The sequence below is a fragment of the Eublepharis macularius genome, chromosome 6 (genome assembly GCF_028583425.1).
Source record: "Eublepharis macularius isolate TG4126 chromosome 6, MPM_Emac_v1.0, whole genome shotgun sequence".
Classification (NCBI taxonomy): domain Eukaryota; kingdom Metazoa; phylum Chordata; class Lepidosauria; order Squamata; family Eublepharidae; genus Eublepharis; species Eublepharis macularius.
Window position 1 is genome coordinate 73,458,901 of NC_072795.1, and position 20,555 is coordinate 73,479,455.

The window sequence follows — 20,555 nt, forward strand, 5'->3', positions numbered from 1 at the left end:
TATGTATTTCTTGATAGAAGGGGCAATGAAACAGAACATGTCCAGTGGTTTTAATCTCCCCAGGACTGCAAAGGCATAACCTATTTTCCATCCTAATCTTTTTATATCGCCCCTCTTAAAATTGCAGCGGGGTGGACTTGGTTTCTTGCATGTTTATTCAAAACTGCCTACATAACATATTTGCTACTAGTAGAAATGGCAACGTCCTGGTCTTTTGGTTCAACCTGAAACTCTGCCAGGACAGCTGCCTGTGCTGAGTACGGCCAGACTGGATTAGATCATCTCTCATGCTCCAATGGCAGGGAAAGCCATTTTCAGTTGTCCCCAACACAAAAAGACATGCCATCCAGAACCCAGACACAACAATCAGCGTCTGTTTGGAAGCCAGGAGCAATAATTGATGCAATGGCTGCAATTCCCAAAACTTGTCCACACTGTGAGTGCACTACCTGCTTCCTACCAGTTCAATGGTTACTTTTCAGGAAGAGCCTTCCTTGGACCACTCTGGCGGTCTTTGCAAAGTATCAAGTCAGATCTTTCCCTACTTTGCTGCTGTTTAGTGTCCCCAAGTATGCATGTATACAACTGAGAAACAGGCAGGAGTAGGTAAAGCAGATAGGAGGAGTTACCAAAAACTATAGCATGGAATAGGAAATAGCTTTCCCACCTATAACACCCACTTACCTTTACAAAAGAACGTGACAGTGATACTGGGCCCAACTGCTTTCACTGAAACCATCCACAGTTACAACTTAGCATTAAAGCACCAACCTCTCTCATCACACTATTTCAAGTATGACACCAACACAGACTTCTTTAATGGAAGAGACCTCTCATTTAAGAGGCTTCTGGACATGTGACAAAGTTTTCCATTGCCTGGCCAGCTACATTTTTTTGTCATCAGAAAACAATTCCTGCCTGGAATTTCCAGGGGCACAAGGATACAGTGCCATTTTCACCAATTTCCCCCTCCCCTGGCAGTCTCCAAATGCCTCCCCAATGCTGCTCTTGGGGGAGCTTAAGGGGGAGTCAGACGTCTGCTGTAGGAGGGGGGAATGAGCAAAAATCTCCCCACCCCTAGAGAAATTCTAGGTAGGATCTAAGCAAAAGCAACAGAACACTGATGAACTGATACCCGTACTCACATGCCACCTCGTCCAAGGCTGTCACAAGAAACCAGAGAGCCTTTCTCTCTGCCATTTTTATCCGCAGAGCTGCAATCTTGTCTTTCCAACTGATCCCTGCAACACATGATAATTATTGTTCAATCTTGCACGAATTGTTACAATTTCACGTTTCTCAGTCATCTCTGGCTAATACAGAGTTGAACAGAGTCTGAGGATGTTGTTTCCGCACATAGGATTGCTATCTCACTCACCTGTGTAGCTCAAGCCCAGAGTCATCAGGGGCTTGCAAGGTCGTGAGGGCCGATCCACCCATACTGCATCTATCAGATTGTCTTCAATGGGTACAAGGGCATGGCCTGCGCTTTTTAGAACTTTGGACATCCTCTTCCATTGATCTGAAGAGAACAGAGCGGAGGAAGAGAGAGTACCTTGGGTAACATAAGAGAGGCTGCTGACAGATTGATCCTGCTAGGATGCTCCATCATTTGGCCTTGTATAATTAGAGCAGGAGTAGGACACTGAGCGGTTATCATCTGAACAAGCAGTCAGCATGCCACTGTTGACAGGGGTCTTCTGCAATTATGGCAATTTTAATTTTTTAATAATAAAAAGAACATTTTCATCCATGCCTGTTTTAAATACAAAATGGAGGTGAATAGGCAGTTTCTGTTAAAGACCAGAGAAGGTTTGGATGAGATGGTGGAGAAATATGGCAAAAACTTTGGCTTGGATCTAGTGGAACATTTTTACAGGTGGAAGGATATCCACCCACAGAGCACGATCTCACGTCTCCTCACTGTGCCCCCCAAATGCCTCCCTCCCAATAATCCTTCCACTGGCGAAATGTTTGGCTGGATCCAAACGATTGCATTGGCCAGATTTTTGAACAGGAAAACAAACACAGATGCCAAGAATTTCCATGGTTTCCCTCTGAAGGGACTAGAAGCAAATACCTGCTAGATTCATTAGCAGAGATCATTGATTAGGCTGCCCTTTCCTGAGTATTTATTTAATGCATTTATATACCACACTCTCAATTTAAAATTTATGAGGCAGTTTCTGACAATAAAAACAAACCACCATTAAAAATTCATTACAAAGTCATTACAAACAACAACGAGTTCGTCCGGCTGCCTTGCCTAAGTGTGCTCCTTCCTATGCTTCCCTTATGGTTTCAGAGACTTTTCAGGGGGGGGTGTTCCAACCACTATCGGTTTTGAAGCAAGACTTTCACCAAGTTGAAGAAATCTTTGCTGATCATGTGACTTTTAACTGATGTTCCAATTCATTAAACTGCTGTTCATCTGCATATAAGTTCCAAAAGGGAAAAACATTTTGTTTTCTGTTTAGATTATGCCTGTACATGCCACAACAGAAAATTTTTTAAAATTGGTCCATGTAAGACAGAAGGTAGTACCTGTTATCCCTGGTTTTTAATAAGTTCTTGTATTAAAAATAGTCATCCTTTTTAAAGAAAATCTGCTGCCCAATTAATTACAGTATTAATTACAATAGATCAATTAATGTTGCAGGCCTAATGTTAAAGTTACCCAGGAAAAAGAAACTGGTGAAATGAGACAGAAGGAACCCAAAGCTGATACCACTTTCACTACTGTAACTAAAACATGGTCTTCCTACTAACTGAGGTGAATCAAAAATATTGGGGGTGGGAACTGCCTACTTCATGAAATTCTGCTAACTGTGAAGGTGTATCAATTACTCTTTCCAGTTCCATCACAAGGATTTCCGGTAGTCAGTCAGTGGCCTGTCTGAATGCCTGAGGCCAAGAAAATCATAATCCCATCCCTCAACAGATACTTCAAACACTGGGTAACATAGAACAATAAACTAAATAGCTAGTCACTTGCTGTCCTTTACCATGCTCCATTCTGATGGGTAGGGCTAGCCATGAGGGACATGAAATATGTTCTATTATTCCTCATTTCACTTGCTTCTATATATCTATTTCTTCCCAAATGCTTACAAATCTAAGCTGTCTTACCCAAGTCCAAAGCAACAAATAATTGTAAAGAAAAGTGCTTATTCAGTTAACAAATGGAAAATGGAGGCTGCTTTCATTTGTTTGTTTTTAAGAGTATTTGTGAACACATTGTCCTTCCCTCTGAGGTCAAACACTAGTGTAATGCCCATCACGGGACTCTAAGCATTCACACAGACAAAACAACACACATGCAAGCTAACCTGCTGGAATAATGAATGGATCTACTCCAACTTTGGAACCCTGAGGAAGAACACTCACAAGCCAGTCCTCTTGCGTGGGAACATCCTTCAAACCTGAAGGAAGAAAAGAATATAAGGTAGATTGCAAAGATTAAAGCAGGGAACGAGAGTGTGAAGCCCTGAACAGCAATTCTAAATGCCCGGGAGGGGGGTCCTTATGCCGAGAACTATAGTCAGGAGACCATGCAGCAAGTTGTGCCTAGTGGGAACCACAGACATAACTTGGAAGAAATGTTGTTGCTACAGTGCAAAGCATACACGCAAAGTACACACGCACACTTTCATTAATACAGAAGTTCTTTGGATCTGCTCCTGTTGCCTCAGATCAAAGCACATGTTCCCTTATTCATAGAAGTATACCAGATTTTAGCAAGTTTAATGATTTTGATCTTGGGGCCTTATGAGACAGGCTGGAATTGGTTTAGAATGAGGTAACTGCAAATGACTTAATCTATTTCCTATCTTCTTCTGGAAGGGATGGAGAACCACCAGCTTCTGAACATACAAAATAGTCTTATACTAAACCTTGGCTATCGAATCCACTATTCTCTGTTCTGATCTGCAGTGGCTCATAGGCAAATGTCTTGCCAGCCCTGCTAACTGATATCAAAGTAGGTGGATATTAAACCCGTTCCACCAGACATGTGGTGGACCCATGGACCCTTTCAGTGCCCTTATTCCTATTCCTTCCAGCACTTAACAATGGCAATTAAACATATCTGCTTTAAGCTTTAAAAGTATTTGCAGAGTTTAAGCAGAACAAAGTACAGGACAGACTCTCCCTTACCAATCTTCATGAGCGTCCAGTTAGAATCCATTTGCTGGGCAGCTTGGAGAAAATAACGTCCATCTGTCCACATAGCTGCATGCTGCTCCGTTATAATGGCCGTTCCTGTCAGCAGGCATAGAAGAAAAAGCTGGTTATGATTTCTGTATATGTAAACAACAAAGACCAAGCAGTTCATGTTCATGTAAGTACTGTGGCAGGTCTAATATGCATCTGATTTTGTGATACATCATTTGAACTTTGTTTTAAAAGGGAAAAGATTAAGGTTAATTCACTTTGGAAAGCTTCAAGCCAAGGCCAGGCTACTGGAGTTTCTTTTGAAAAGTCCTCAGCAGAAAGAAACCACTTCACTCTGCCACCTAAACCACTCACCACTTTATACATAATAAAGGGAAATAGTTCTCGTCTTCTTCTCCCCCCTTTAAAATTCCTCCTTGCCCTTTATGCCATTTGGTACATGCTATACACACCTGGAAGAGATTCTTCTTATACAACCTCTATATCACTCTACCCTCCTAGTCTCTATTTCTAGCTTACAGTACTGGGCTATAGCTAGGCTGACAACATGCCACATACCTGAAAGGACTGCTGCTTTCCTTGCACTGCTTAAGATCAATTAAACATTAGCAGGCACCTACTACTGACAGACTAAAACCATGACTGTGAGGAAAAGGTCCTTTTTGGTGTTTGTACCAGTTTTGCCAAATTGGCTTCCCTCGGACATTAGGCAGGCAACTTCACTATCTAACTGTTGCAAAAACTATTAATATCTTTCTTTGTGAGCAAGTTTTTAATTAATAAAGGGAGTAATGCAATGTTTACAGCAGATGATTCTGGGTTGGTTTAGTACTCTTGTAAATACTCATGTTTTAGTTCGTCTGGTTTAAAATTGATTTTATTGATTGTCTGTTGTGTGAGCAAACGAGATGAAAGGAAGTTGGAGGAAACTGATTTAATTAATGTTTTCAGAGGATGCCAATCAGCCTGCATATCTTTGTCCCGTTTCTAGGCCCAGACTATAAATATGGTCGCTCTTACAACACTCCCTGTGCTAATAAATGTACCAGGAATAATACAGGCTTTGGCCCCTGCAAGCAAGATACATGCAACAGCTGCCTAAATGTTTGACGGCTGTTTTTTTGTACACCAGTGTGGTGTAGCAGAGTGACAGACTGAGATCTGGGAGCCCTAAATTCGAATCTCCACTTTGTCATGGAAGGTCGCAGGGTGACCATGGGCCAGTCGCACACTCTCAGCAAAACCCTACCTCACAGGGTTGTTGTTGTGAGGATAAAGTGGAGGAGACGAAAATTATGTAGGCCACTTTGAGTCCCCATTAGGGGAAAAAAGTCAGGAGTAAATGAATAAATAGAAATTCAGCTATAATACTAATCTTAGTATGTGGACACCATGCAAGGTCTGTCTACTTTAAGATTAAATAATTTCAGCATTTTCTTGATAATGAGCATTAAGAGAGAAAAAACAGGGCTGCATGTATTGAAAAAACAGTAAAAAAGGATGCATGTATTGCAATGGACGAAGAAAGGCGAGAACACACAGCCAAGAAAGGAGAGGATCTGCTCAAAAAGATCAGATGGTTGTGGAAATCAAATCAAACAGTGACATGATAGTTGTTGTGGGTTTTCCGGGCTGTATTGCCGTGGTCTTGGCATTGTAGTTCCTGACGTTTCGCCAGCAGCTGTGGCTGGCATCTTCAGAGGTGTAGCACCTCTGAAGATGCCAGCCACAGCTGCTGGCGAAACGTCAGGAACTACAATGCCAAGACCACGGCAATACAGCCCGGAAAACCCACAACAACCATCGTTCTCCGGCCGTGAAAGCCTTTGACAGTGACATGATACATCTGCAAAAGAAAAACAAATGCCACTTAGGAATGTAATGCCAGATGCATAATATGGACCTAAGACACTGGGAGTAACTGGGACACTATTCCTGGCGGTTAGGCCACAATTACAGCATTACATGCACAATCTGGCTGTTTATACCAGTATTTATTAGCTTGCTTATTCCCTCTGTGTGTGTATGTGTATGACACAGAAAGCGAGAGCGAGAGGGTGCATGTGAATAAACACAAATTCCACAAAGCAGGTAAACTAACAGGGTTTGAATGTGAATTAGCACCACAGTTTGCAATCCAGATTTCAGTTTCATGCATTTAGCACCAAGATATTCTGTCCCTCTGCAAGAAGAAACAAGAGATTTTTCCACTAACTCCTCTTCATTGCCCAGTGATTTGGGATGCAAAAATGCTTTTTAAGAAGATTGAATGCGGCTAACCAACACTGTTTTACCACTAATCCCCAATCTGCCGGTTGGCAATCTGTTTCCATTGGCCTCAGGGAAGGAGAAAGAAAGGCAAGCTGCAAACATTGCAAGAAAATGGTTAACAAGATTTTTACTTTGCTGGAGGGTCATCTGGGGGTCAGCCTTCAGGGAACACTTATTACTCCACAGATCTTGCATCATCATTCCAGCTGGAGCAAATGTTGGAATGGGAAAGGGAACTCTTCCCTCCCTTCTCCCTTCCTTCCCAGCACGCATACTGCAAAGCTGAACAGCTTTCCAAAAGTAAAGTGAGCAAACAACACACAAGCAAACCAGCAAAATGTATTAGTAATGTTAGTGTCCATACAATGTAGAACAAATACTATAGAATGCATTAAGTCTTTGGCTCAGCCAGTTGTCTATTCCGCCTGCAGGGGCCCTTAACAGCTTTAACCCACTGAAATTAAAATCAGTGCATCTGCTTAACAGGGATTGATAATTTTCCTCTCCCCGGTATATGAAAGGACAGGCATCTATTCCAAAAACTCTACATTATTTCATTCAAAGCTGTAAGACCTATAGATACCAAACTGAAACTGTTCCTAAATAGAGGGTGGGGAGAAGGGTGTGGGTATGGAGTCAAACTAATTTAGAACTGGACTAAATGGGGTAGGTTTTGGCATCCACATGAATGTGGTTTTGTGGTAAATGTGTACAGGTATGCTCACCTCTTTCAAGGTACATGCTGATGTGGTACCGCCATAAAGCAAAATATTTGTTTGGTTAAATTTACTGAATGCAGAAGTCTTAGAAAGCAATTTAAAAGAGATTTTGTAGGGGATGCAGAAGGCAAGCAGACATTTAGTTCCAAGTGTCACATATACATTTTTTTATCTTCGTGTATCATGAGAGATAAGTGTGTATGCGTAGTTGTGAAGTCCATCACAAGGGTTTCTTTTCCTAGGAATACATGGAGTTACTGACAGACTTAAAAGACATGCAGATGCTTCCTGTGCTGTATCTATTGCTGGGCTACACCAGTTCAGAGAAGAGGCGGGGGATCAAATTTTTTCAATGCTTCCCTCCCATCAGTTACTCTCATATGCAGGGATCATTTCATCTTGGGGGCATGCCAACATTCTATCCCTATCTGCATTCTGAAATGTTACAGTTCAGCGGCACAGAGATCCCACTGGGTCTCTTCTCATCTGTTTTACCTCTAAGTTGCACTTTGTGAACAGCACTGCACAATTTTCTTCCTCTGCTGAGATAATCTCCATGTAGTAAAACAAATGTGTTAAGCAACCATATCCAGACAGGATGTGTAAAAAAAAAGGGGGGGGGGAGTTGTACATAGCAGTTCAACCCATCTCTGTAGCCGGTGTGGGAATTTGAAAAGTTCATGTCGAGGGCCGTGATCTTCTGAGGAGGAGCTTGGCACTCAGAGCTTAACAAGCGCCAAATCAGATGTGTCAAATACAGTTCTGAGAACGTACCTGCTGAGCCATCAAACCCACAGATGAACTCTCTTCTGCAGTCACATGGTGCAATGTACTCACTCTGAAAAATTCAAAACAAAGAGGGAGGGACTGATTATTGACTGCAAAGAGGTGCCAGATACAGCTGGAATAAATAATAAAAGTGGTTGTGCAGACCTGTTGCATGTTCTTTTGGAAAAAAGAAGACGTGTTGAAAAAAATCTTGACTATTACAAGTCTTCAGAACCTTTAAGAAAACAGTTCTTCCAATGAGACAATTTAAATTCCTACGATTTACCTTCATTTTAATGGCTGTTTATTATCAAACTGACAGCACTGGCCCTCAAACAGTTCTCTGAGCGTGCTCACGTTTATTTCACTCTTGGCTGCGTAACTGACCAGCAAAACAAATCTGGCCTTTGATGTGACTGCCTGAGCAGGTGGAACTCCCTGGTTATCTTCTGAGCTCAGAAACTGAAATCTGCATTTTAAACATGTAGATGCTGTCAGGGTTAACTAAAGCTAGCTTTACCAAAAAATGCTTGAAAACATACCTCCCTAAAGGCTTTCCATTAAAAATTTAAAACACAGTTAGAAGGTGATACATAACCTTCTGTATAAATCCAAAAGAAGGAGGCCTAGAACTCTTCATTGGCACAAACACTCTACATGACACAGAACCTAACAAAGGGGGGGGGGGGGGAAATCACCTTTAAATAAATATCTTTCCAGGCCTCATGTTCAGAGTTTACAAACTGGTAGATTTCCACAGCTGGCTCTAGGGTTGCCAGCCTCCAGGTAGCGGCTGGAGATCTGGAATTACAACTGGTCTCCAGGCCACAGAGATCAGATCACCTGGAGAAAATTGCTACTTTGGGGGGTGGACTCTATGGAATTTTGCCATGCCAAGGTCCTTTCCCTCCCCAAACCCCATTTTCTCCAGGTTTCTCCAGGTTTCACCCCCCAGATCTCCAGGAATTTCCCAACTTGGAGCTGGCAACCCTAGCTGGCTCTATAATGAGGAAGTAGATTGGGGGGGGGGACAGCCTCTACCACCATCGCATCCTTATGGTTCTCACATCTTGCTCCTATCACTGTCATCACCCTTGTCTCCACTGTCCACACAAGACATGACAGTTGGGAAGCCCTGCTGAGCCTGCATGGTTTACTGTGCGATGTTTCAAGAGGCCTATGGATTAGGCTTGCCAACTCTGTCTTGGTAAAATTTCTGGAGATTTGAGGACAGTGCCTGCGCATGGCAGGGTTTGGTGAATGAACTCAGAAGTGGTGTAATGCCATAGAACTGCTATTTCCTCAAGGGAAAGTGATCGCTGTAGTCTGAAAATCAGTTGTAATTCTGGGGAAAGTGCAGGCTCCACTTTCAGGTTACCAGCCCTACTAAGGAAAGATGACAGAATGAATACTAACTGTTCTAGCTTCTGGGTGGGAACAGGAGAAGTAGGAGAGAGACAGGAAGCGGTGGGGGGGGGGACCTCAAGTGCCCTTCCACTGAGAGTCTCTCTACACAAGACATCTGACACTTGAAGAACACGTCAGGAAATGCAACCTTAGCCAGGAAGGGTAGTTTAAAAAGATAGAGCAAGAGATGTGAAATTGACAGAGCCTTTGGGAAGGTGAAGATGAAATTAACAAATCCTCTGAGGAGCAATTGCTGGCTCTGTCCTTTAAAACTACACTTCCCAGCTAACATGGCATCTCCCTACACTTGATGAACATGAGCTGAGGCATCTCATGGAGAGAGACTTGTACACAGCCTAAAGAATGCAAGCTCTGCCTTCTCTCTATACTATGCTTCTGCCACAAATTCCCCTCCTTCCTTCCCTTGTTGGCCTTTAATCACTGTTAAGCATTACCTCTGCATCAATGTCAACCACTTCTAAAGTAAACCAGATTCCCTCTTAACCAAGTTTGATGAAGGCAGGACCTCTGCTTAGCATTAACCAAATTAAGCAGTTGTAACTTCCAATGAAGAACTCTAGAGGAAAAAAATCATTATCGGTTCCCTTCCAACCCCCCTTCCTTAAGGTATTAAAATTAAACAACCATATGGAAATCTGCTTTGCATCACATGTTTCAATAGCCTAATCTGGTGCAGATTTTTAAAAAAACAGATTTACATAAAATGCTAGTTCCGGCTAACCCCTGTCTGAAGCCACTGTAATCAAGCAACCATGGTAAGAAAATCAGATGCTCTGACTCCTTGCTAACAAAAGTTTGTAATCTACAATAGCAACAGTGGTTGAAACACATAAATATGGGAGGCAGTTTTGCTGAAGTCATAGTAGGTAACAAACCTAGAAAGCTGGTTTCATAATTTACATCCATTCAGCTCTCTGCCCAGAAAAAAACCTGATAAACTCGCCCAACAAGTAAGCACAACACAAGTATGCCTGCGTTGCTGCATTCCCCAGCCAAACACAAAGAATCAAGAATCCTGCAGGTCATATTTCTAAATTCACAGAAACATGTTAGAGGTCTAGAAAGTGTAACCAGAGCAACAGAGAAGCAGCCCCAGGCAGGAAGAGAAAAACATGTACCAGCTGCAAAAGAACCACTTGTCTACAGCTGACAGCAGAATAAATCTGCAGGGTTTGCCTACAGTACAAGACAAAGGAGTTGTGGCCCTGGCACAATGCTCTACTCTGCATACTACACTGAACAGGTGGCAATGCCAAGAAAATCAGCTATTTAATATCATCACAGCTACAAGATTGCTTTCTCTTTAGCTGCCCCTGCTGGCAGTCCACCTTTCACAGTACCACTGTGGCTGATTCTAAGGATTTGGAGAGTTTCATTGGCCATACGGGAGACTTTCACAATTACCCCAGGAAATCAGGGGAGCCAAAATGGCCTCCTGTGCACTCCATTACTAGTCTAGTTCCCAAACTAACATGGAAACTTAGCAAGGGGCCCACAAGGACTTGCAGGAGGGCATTTCATGTTCCCTGCCCCACTATTTCCTCTTTCCTTTCCGTGAAAGTCCCTACAGTCTCTCCCCTTTTTTGGCTTCCTTCTTTCCTTCCCACCCACCGGCGAATCTACCTTTACCTGCCCCCTATCTTCACTTTCCCTCCTTCACTCTCCCTCTCCTTGAGAAACCTCTGCACAGTTCTGGCAGCTGGACTGGGCTGGGCCCAGGTTATGATACCAGTTGCCAGGCTGGGGCCAGCTGCACAGTGGGGAACCTACCAGGACTTGCAGGGGCCATCTCCCTTTCCCCTGTAACCCCCTTTCCACATTATTTCTTTATTTCCTCCTCCTGGCAGACCCCATAACCTCACCTTTCCCTTTCTTTTCTCCTTCCTACCCACTTTTTATCTGCCCTCCATCTTCAGCTATATTGACTATTTATTTCATTTAAACCCTGCTTTTCTCCACAATGGGGACACAGAGCAGTTTACATTATTCTTCTCTCCTTCGTTTTATTATTACAACAATCCCAGGAGGGCAGGCTGAGAGAATATGTGACTGGCCCAGGGTCACCCAGTGAGCTTCCATGGCAGATTGGAAATTTTGAACCTGGGTCTCCTAGATATAGTATGGAACTCCAGTCACTACATGACAATGGCTTTTGTGGGGTGGCTGCTATTGGACAGTAGCCAGCAGCCAAGCTTGGGTGAGTCATGCAAGTCAGGTGAGAATTGGATATACTGACAAGTGGGAGACCTGCAAAGACTTAGAGGGGACACCTCATTTTCTCCTGCCCCATGATTGCTTCTTTCCTTTCCCTGAAAGCTTCTATGGTCTCTCCCTTTTACTGCTTGCTTCTCTCCTCATCCACCAGCCAACTAACCTTTATCTGCTCTCGCCATCTTCAGTTTTCCCTCTTCCCCCTCCAGCCTCTACCCAGTAAAACTATAGCCCAGTTGCATGGTGCCAGCTGCTGGCCTGGACTCAGTTGCATGGGTAGGGAACCTGCAAGGATTAATAGAGGACACCTCACTTTCTCCTGTATCTACCTCCCCATACTATTTCCTCTCTTCCTCCTCCTGGTAACCCCCTCCTCACCTTTCCCTGCTTCTTTCTTTTGTTCCAACCTACAAGCCAACCTATCTTTATCTGCCCCCCACAATGTCAGCTTTCCCTTCACCCCCCTTCCTGGCAGCCTTTATTCCAGCAAAACTATAGCCCAATTGTGTGGTGCCAGGCCCAGCTGCAAAACGACAGCTGCCAAGCCAGGCCCAGAGTGGTGATTCAAATCCACATCTTCCAGATCCTAGTCTGAAACTCTCACCACCACACTACAACAGTTTTCATGGGGTGGCTGCTGTGAAGTAGTAGCAAGCAGTCAGGTCTGGATGAGTAATGCAAGTTGTGGGGTAGCAAGAAGCCCAGTGGTTGCTGGTGGGCCTAGCCCTGATGAGTCCTCTCTCAAAGGCCAAAACAGCCCTGGAAAGGGCCCTACCCACTCCTGCCGCCTTTTACTGGCAGAGTTCAAGGCTTCAACCGGCAATACTGTTATAGTTGCCTAGTAAGAGTCCTAGAGGGCATTTGTTTTTTAACACAACAGGTACTACCTCTATTATTTGGGGCAAGGTTCCCCCCCCCCGGATTTTTTGGGGTAGATTTCTAGGTTTTTTTGCAAACCTGGGGCTTTTCTCAGGTATGTAAAAAGATCTGTCTTGTCTGTTGTTGGCTTCAACCTCTGGATTTAAGTATCCTCATATCTGGCCACATTGAGAATTAGATGTATTGATTATCAATCAAAAACTTCTAATGGGACCTTGTCTGGCAGAAAAACTTCTCATTCTTGAGATATCAAACAGTTCCGATCAGTCAGAACTAGGTGCAGTGAAGGTTTGCGCCAACTCTTTGGAGGCAAATGGAAAGGCAGTTCAAGGAACAGGAAAAACTAACACCAACCCAAAGAACCACTTGCTCACACTTGAGTCTACCCAGCAGCTGAGGTCATCTTCAAGGGTGTTGGTCTGCATTTTCCAGCCTTATGAAGCAAGGCAGGAGTATGCAGAGCAGGGCTCTTGGAACTGATCTCAGTTGGAAGCTAGGCTCATATGAGAGCAACTGGGCCTCTTCAGATGTTGGGGTCTTCTCTCTTGCGGCACCTCTACTCTGGAATGCTTTCCCCACAACCATTCGCCTGGAATCAAACCTATTGTGATTCAGGGGCAAACTAAAAACATGTTTTCATACCCAGTGTAGCAATATAGAAAAAATGGATTAAGTTGTAGTTCCTCGAAGGAGCCAGGAAGCAGACAAGTGTAACACCTACTTTCTGTGTCTCCTTAGTTAGGGTCTGAATAGAAGGAGAGAAGGTCAACTCAAGACTGAGAGATCACTATAAATAATATTACCATAAAGTTTAAAGTTTGTTCAAAGATTGAGTGTGTTTAACATAAAGAGAGAGAGAGAGCGCACTTTGAAACATGATGGCAGCAATGACCAAATCCTAGACAGAAAACCAGTGAGTAAAAGAAGAGGGGAAAGAAAGGGGATATGGAGGGACTGAAACCACCAAGGACATTGAGCCTCCAAGCTTTGAACTTAGCCCAGGCATGGGAGACCTGGAAAGGGGAGTTAAATTGTATGTGGACATTGCAATGGCAGATAAAGAGGAGTATATGAATGTGAAACTGTTTTCATACCTAGTTGAAGAAAAGGAAAGGGAAATAAGTGAGATATTGTGTGCAAATATTCCCCAAGCACAGTACAATATTGGCCTGTCCTGATGCCCTTTGCAACCCCAGAAAGAATGAAACAGTACAAGTTTTTTACCAGAATCAAGTAATGGAAGAAGACATTGAAGAGTATTACACACATTTGAAAATGCTTGCAGTTAACTACAACTTTGGAGATATTAAAGACTCACTGATAAGAGACAGGATAATGTGTGGAATTCAGGACCCATGAGTACGAGAGAGATTGCTGAGGAAAGCTGATTTGACCTTAGAGAAATATTTGGAAATATGCAGGGCTGCTGAATTGCCTAAAGACAGGACCAGAATGCTGGATGGACAGATAATGGAGCCAGTATATAAAGTGCAACAGAGAGAAAAGGAGACATCAAACATGAGAAGACCAATGAATGTCACTGAGTGCTGTAAATACTGTGGGAGTTAACACCAAAGCCAAAGAGAGATGCTCACTTTATTGGGGGGGGGGATGCCATAAATGTGACAAATTGAACAACTTTGCAACCAAGTGTCTTCAAACAGAACAAGCCCAAATCTAAAGAGCATACGCTGAATATGGAGAGTGATTGTGAATGTGAAGATCTGTTTGGGGTGGCAGACTGAGTGATAAATGCAGTACAGGAAAACCCTGCAAGGCACTAGAACCACTTCTATGCAGCCATGGTACTGGGGGATAAAATGATACTATTCCGATTTTAGCGTGGTGCCAATTGCAACTAGGGATGGCAGCCTCCCAATGGAGGTGTGGAATCCCCCGCCCCCAGCTGCCATGCCCACCACTACTCACCTGGCTGGCAGGGGGCAGGTGTGGGGAAGCTGGCACAAAGCACAAGGGGAAATGGTACGTGTGTGCTCCACAGGGCCCCAATGACATCACTTCCAGTTCAAACCGAAATGTAAACTCAATCTTTGAACAAACTTTAAACTTTATTTACAGAGCTCTCTCAGTCTCAACTTTCTCCTCTTACTAAGGAGACACGGAAAGTGGATGTAACTCTTGCCTACTTCCTGGCTCCTCCCAGGAACTAAAACTTAAATCAGTTTTTTTTTAATATTGCTACACCCAACTGTTTCTTTGAGTTACTTTTACAACCTTGCATCTTGTTTTTAATACTCTCCTCATGTTCTGCTAGGATATTTTGCTTCCATTTTTCTGGTTTGCTATGAGTTGATTGTTTTCAAACTTGTGAAGTTTGTAACATTTTTATTCTGGCTAATAAGCTAATTCTGTAGCTTATTCATTGTTCTGTGCTTTTTTGTTATTAAGACATCTTGTTAGCCATCTCGAGACTCTATAGACTGAGTTTCAATTATCCTAAATCAACAATCAAAATTCACAACCAGTAACATTCTAAGATCAATGCTTAGTGATAAAACAGGCAGACAGCCAATATCAAATGGACACTGTGATCCAGATCTCCAGTACTGAGTACTGTACTCAGTCTTTTCTCTCAGGATCCAAACAGATGACTTTCATTCAGACATCAGTGGCAAGTTCCCCTCTGGGAACTCAACTCCCGAGCAGACAGGGGCCCAACTCAGATCAGGACCAGGAAGTATGGGGAGAAGAAGCCTTCCCCTCACACCAGGTTCCTAGAACACAGCCTAGTTGTGAGCTGCATATATTCTGATGGCACACATGTAGGTTTCCCCAAAAGGACAAACAGCCCTACCCCCTGGTGCTGTTACAGACCAGAAAAATGGCACTGTGATGAAGGCTGTAGCCCCTCCTCTACATACACCACAGTCCTGATCCAAATCAGACTTGCCATGCTTGGGAACTGGGTTGCTAAAAAGGACCTCATCACAGCTGCCACCTGACTGAAAATCCTTGGAGAGAACCTAGGAAGAACACATGGAAAGACATAATATGTAATTAGCCCCTATTTAGAACCTGTACCAGATATGCAGTCCACATTGTAAGAGTAAACAGGGTTAACATACCTGTAACTTATGTTCATCGAGTTCTTCTGTGCTGACACACATGGGGACTGCGCAGGCGCAGGCCAGCCGCCGGAGAATTTTCTAGAGCTTCCATGGCTCCGAAGGGGCCGTTTGTCGCGCGCCTCAGCGACCGTTTTCCCGCCCAAACGGTCACGTGATCCTCCAGCGACCAACGGCCCCTTCCCTCAGTTCTCCCTTGCCGCCGCTTGACCAACACACTTCAGCCGTAACACCTTAAAAACACCAATATCCGTTACAGCCATCACAATACCGTGCATTGGAGTTCACAGCGGGGTAGGAGGGAGGGTTGTGTGTCAGCACAGAAGAACTCGATGAACATAAGTTACAGGTATGTTAACCCTGTTTTCATCTTCGTTCTTCTGTGCCTCCACACATGGGAGTGTACCAAGCTTCACACAATAAGGAAGGCGGGGGTGAAGTCCAACACAATTTTATTAAGCAAACAAGATCAACAATAAATAGATATGCATATATACATCTATGTAAAAATACTGTGTAAGGACACATAAATATTCAATATTTACATATATACACACCCCCAGGTACATATATACACACTTTCACTCAAGGGTACCCAGCAGGTACGCCAAGAAAGTCATTCCAAAACTCCCTCAGGAAAAAAGGGAGTGTAAGACAGCCTTGGCCACAGATACATCCTGCTCCGCATTGACATCAACGGCGTAATGCCTGACAAAGGTGTCTGCAGAGGACCATGTGGCTGCTTTACAAATGTTAACCAGGGGCACCCCCCTGAGGAGTGCCGAAGAGGATGCTTGGGACCGCGTGGAGTGGGCTCTGACATGGAGCGGGCAAGCCACCCCTGCCAGGGAATAGGCCTTGCTAATGGCCGTCACAATCCACCTAGACAGGGTCTGTGAGGAAGCCCTGTTACCCTTGTCCTTGGCCCCAAAACATACAAACAGGTGAGGACAGTTGCGGAATCCCTTCGTCCTATCAAGGTAATAGGCTAGGGCCCTCTTCAAGTCTAGGGAATGGAGGGCCTTTTCCCCCTTAGAGGAAGGTTGAGGAAAGAATGCAGGCAGTGAAATATCCTGCGAGAGGTGGAAGGCGGACACCACCTTGGGCAGGAACCCGAGGCAGGGACGCAGGACCACCTTGTTGGGATGAAACACCAGAAAGGGAGGGTCAGACCGCAGTGCAGACAGCTCACTGACCCTTCTGGCCGATGTGACGGCCACCAAGAATGCTACCTTGTAGGATAGCATATCCAAGGGGCATGTAGCCATAGGTTCAAATGGAGGCAACATGAGACGTGAGAGCACCAAGGACAGCGACCACTGAGGCACTGGCGCTGACACAGGTGGGTAAAGATTGTACATGCCCTTAAGGAACTGGCGGGATTGTGGGTGAGAAAACACCGTAGCACCCTCAACTCGGGTGTGAGCAGCTGATATCGCTGCCAGGTGGACCTTGAGGGAGGAAGCCTTCAAGCCCAGGCCACGCAAGTGGCACAAATACTCGAACACAACCCCCAAGGGACTGTTGTCAGGCACCACTCCTCTGGCAAGTGCCCAGAGCTCAAACCTGCGCCACTTGGCCGCATAAGCGCGCCTAGTGGATGGTCGACGAGCATTCAGGAGGACCCTCTGCACCTCGTCAGTAAAGCCTACCGGGGAGGAATGATCCGCCACGCCGTTAGGTGCAGCTTCCTGGGATCGTGGTGGACTAGGCTCCCGTTTAGGAGAAGGTCTTGCCGAGGGGGCAGACTCACATATGTCCGTTGGGACATTCGCAGGAGCTTCGGGAACCAAACCTGCCGTGGCCAGAAGGGGGCCACCAGGATGCAGTCCGTCCCGTCCTCCTCTATCTTGCACAGGACCCTGGGAATCAAGGGGAACGGAGGAAACATGTAGTGCAAGCCCTGCGTCCACGTAAACTGGAAGGCATCCCCAATAGAGAGGGGGTCGCTCCCTGCCCTGGAACAGAACGTGTGGGCCTTGGTGGTCGCCGCAGTGGCGAACACATCTATCACTGGATGACCCCACATCTGGAAGATCGGCCCAACGCACTCTACGTTCAGTTCCCACTCGTGTTCCAGTAAAGGGACCCTGCTGAGGGCATCTGCCCGGGCATTGTCCGACCCAGCCACGTGTATAGCACGGAGCGACACGCCGTTCTTGATAGCCCACTGCCAAGTGAGTGTGGCTTCCCGGCACAGGGCCATGGACACTGTGCCCCCCTGCTGATTCACGTAGTACATGGCAGTCGTGTTGTCCGTCTGCACCAAGACATGACGATTTCTCAGCAGTGCTGTAAGAGACACAAGTGCGAAACGAATGGCCCTTAGTTCAAGCACATTGATATGGAGGGTCTTTTCCCTGTCAGACCAGACATCTTGCACCGACACATCACCACAGTAAGCCCCCCATCCCAACAGAGAGGCATCAGTGGTAACCGTGATATCATGGTGTTGATACCCGAAAGGGGTCCCTCTAAACAAGTTGTCGTCAGACAGCCACCAGTCCAAGGAGGAGAGGATGACCCTCGGGATAGAGAATTTGAGGGACGGAGGGTGCAGTAGAGCATCATACCTCCGCACAAACCAGTTCTGTAGAGGGCGCATACGCAGCCTAGCGAAAGGCACCACAGAGGTGGCCGCTGCCATATGCCCTAGTAAGCACTGGATAGTGCGCACAGACTGGAACCGGTTCTTTTTAAACATGGACACTAGACCCCTTAGGGACCGAGCCCTCTCCAAGGGGAGCAGGGCCTTACCCTCCACAGAGTCTAAAAGTGCACCAATGTAGGACACCTTGCAGCTGGGCACCAGCTTGGATTTCTCCAAGTTCACCAGGAGCCCCAGGCGTTGGCAAGTGCTAAGTACCAAGCCAATGTCCTGCACCAGCCTAGACTCTGATTCAGCCACGATGAGCCAGTCATCGAGGTACGGAAAGATGGTACAGCCTTCTTCCCGTAGGAAGGAAACCACAGGGGCCACACATTTAGTGAACACTCGTGGGGCAGTGGACAGGCCAAAGGGGAGCACCTTATACCGGAAAACCCGTTGCCGGTAAACAAAGCTCAGGTACTTCCTGTGCTCCTTCCGTATGCCCACGTGAAAGTATGCGTCTTTTAAGTCAAGAACCGCAAACCAATCCCCCTGTTTCAGCAAGGCGATCACAGCCGCCAACGTTACCATTTTGAATTTGGTCACCTTGAGGAAGGCATTAAGGCCCCTCAGATCCAAGATGGGACGTAAGCCCCCATCCTTCTTAGGGACCAGGAAGAACCTAGAGAAGAATCCCTTTACAGAGTCCTCATAGGGCAATTCTTCCACAGCACCTTTGGCCAAGAGCGACACGATCTCCGCATCCAGCTCGGCCATAGTGTTATTGACAGCTGTCAGGGGTGAACTGCATCTAGGCAGCTCAACGAACTCCAGCCCGTATCCCAGTTCAACAATAGTTAAGACCCATGAGTCAGATGTTATTGACTCCCACTCAGAGAGGAGTGGACTAAGTCTGTCCGAAAAGTTCGGGGATACGGCTGGCGCGACCCGTCAGTACTGCCTCCCGGCGCCCTGCTGGTCTTTCTGCGGGGCCGGTTGCTGTGCCTGACGAGGCTTGAAGGGCCGACGCCTCCTCTGCTGTTGTGCGGGAGGGTAAGGCCGCTGCTGGTAGGCAGGATACTGATGGTAGCCCGGCCGCTGATGTTGGTATCTGCCCTGGTAGTGGTAAGGGCCAGATCGGGGAGCGTACCGTGACCTGGAGGAGGGCTTGTCCGCTGGAGCCAGACCCAAAGACCGCGCCGTCTGCCGGTCCTCTTTCTTTTTCTTCAGGGTCTCGTCGGTCGCTTTGGAAAAGAGCGAGTCCCCCTCAAATGGCATGCTCTCCACTCTGGAACGCACCTCTTGGGACAGGGCCGTAGACCGCAACCAGGAGTGGCGCCTGAGGACCACCGCCGAAGCCATTCCTCTAGCAGCAGTGTCAGCAGCGTGGCTTCCAGCGTTCATCTGCTGCTTAGACAGCCTCACAGCCTCTGTCTGCAGCAGGGACACCACAGCCTTCTGCTCAGGAGGGAGGTCTCGCGTATAGGATGCCAACTTCTCCCAGAGGTACAGCTGGTACCCTGCCATGATGGTCTGATAGTTGGCAATCCTCAGACCTAGGGAAGAAACAATGTATTGGCGCCTGCCCATGGCATCCAGTTTCTTGCCTTCCTTATCAGCAGGTACCGAGGAGTGACCCGATCGCCTGGGGTTGAACTCCTCTGTGACCAAGGAGGAAGGTGGAGGGTGTTTCACCAGCGCCGGCCAGGTACCCTGCTTGATCTTATAGAGCTGCTCAATCCTCTTGGATGTTGGAGGTTGATCGCAGGGCACCTGCCACACCTTCTCCACGATTTCCTCAAGACCCTCGAGCATGGGGAAGCCAACATATGCTGGGTTGTCTCCATAAATGCGCTTGAGGAGCTTGTCCTTGGTCTGGGGAACCGCCGAGGAGATGTCCATCTCGAGAGCCTTGGCCATCCTCGCCATCTGGTCGGCGTAGATGCGGAGGTCCTCGAATGGCGAGTCCGCAGATGGTACAAGCTCTTCAGCTGGCGATGGTTCGGACCAGGACTCCGACTGGTAGCCAAAGCTCTCCACATCCTCCTCATCGGAACCGAGCTGGGATTCCGGAACCTGGTGCGGAGGGGGAGCCCACGTCGACCTCGATGTCGAAGGCCTCGGTTCCGACACGGAGAAACCTGCAGGTGCCCCTTCCCACCGGCAATGGTATGGCGAGGGGAGGTAGGAGGCCTGTCGATGTCGGGACGCGGTGGACCGGACCGATCGGACACTGTCCCCAGACCGACGTCGCTCACGACCGGCAGCTGGTGGAGACGGACGGGCAGGCGACGGACGGCTCCGACGAGGAGACGGGCTCGGTTCCAGCCTCGGCGACCGAAGAGCAGGCGATGTTCGGATCCGACGGCGCGGGCTCGGCTCCGGTCCCGAAGAGAATTCTGCAGGCACCGTCTCGAAGGCCATCGGATC

General features: G+C 46.5%; 1 protein-coding gene across 4 annotated transcripts in view; it reads right to left on the reverse strand.

The window, feature by feature from the left end:
* XPNPEP1 (X-prolyl aminopeptidase 1) overlaps nt 1-20,555 on the reverse strand; it is a 96,035-nt gene that overhangs the window by 23,963 nt on the left and 51,517 nt on the right. For all 4 annotated transcript variants that reach the window (XM_054982845.1, XM_054982843.1, XM_054982842.1 and 1 more), the window contains exons 3-7: nt 7,938-8,001; nt 4,156-4,260; nt 3,330-3,422; nt 1,379-1,522; nt 1,146-1,241 (exon numbers count right to left, since the gene is read on the reverse strand). In XM_054982845.1, the coding sequence (XP_054838820.1) occupies nt 1,146-1,241; nt 1,379-1,522; nt 3,330-3,422; nt 4,156-4,260; nt 7,938-8,001 (502 nt within the window). The remainder of the gene's footprint in view (nt 1-1,145; nt 1,242-1,378; nt 1,523-3,329; nt 3,423-4,155; nt 4,261-7,937; nt 8,002-20,555) is intronic.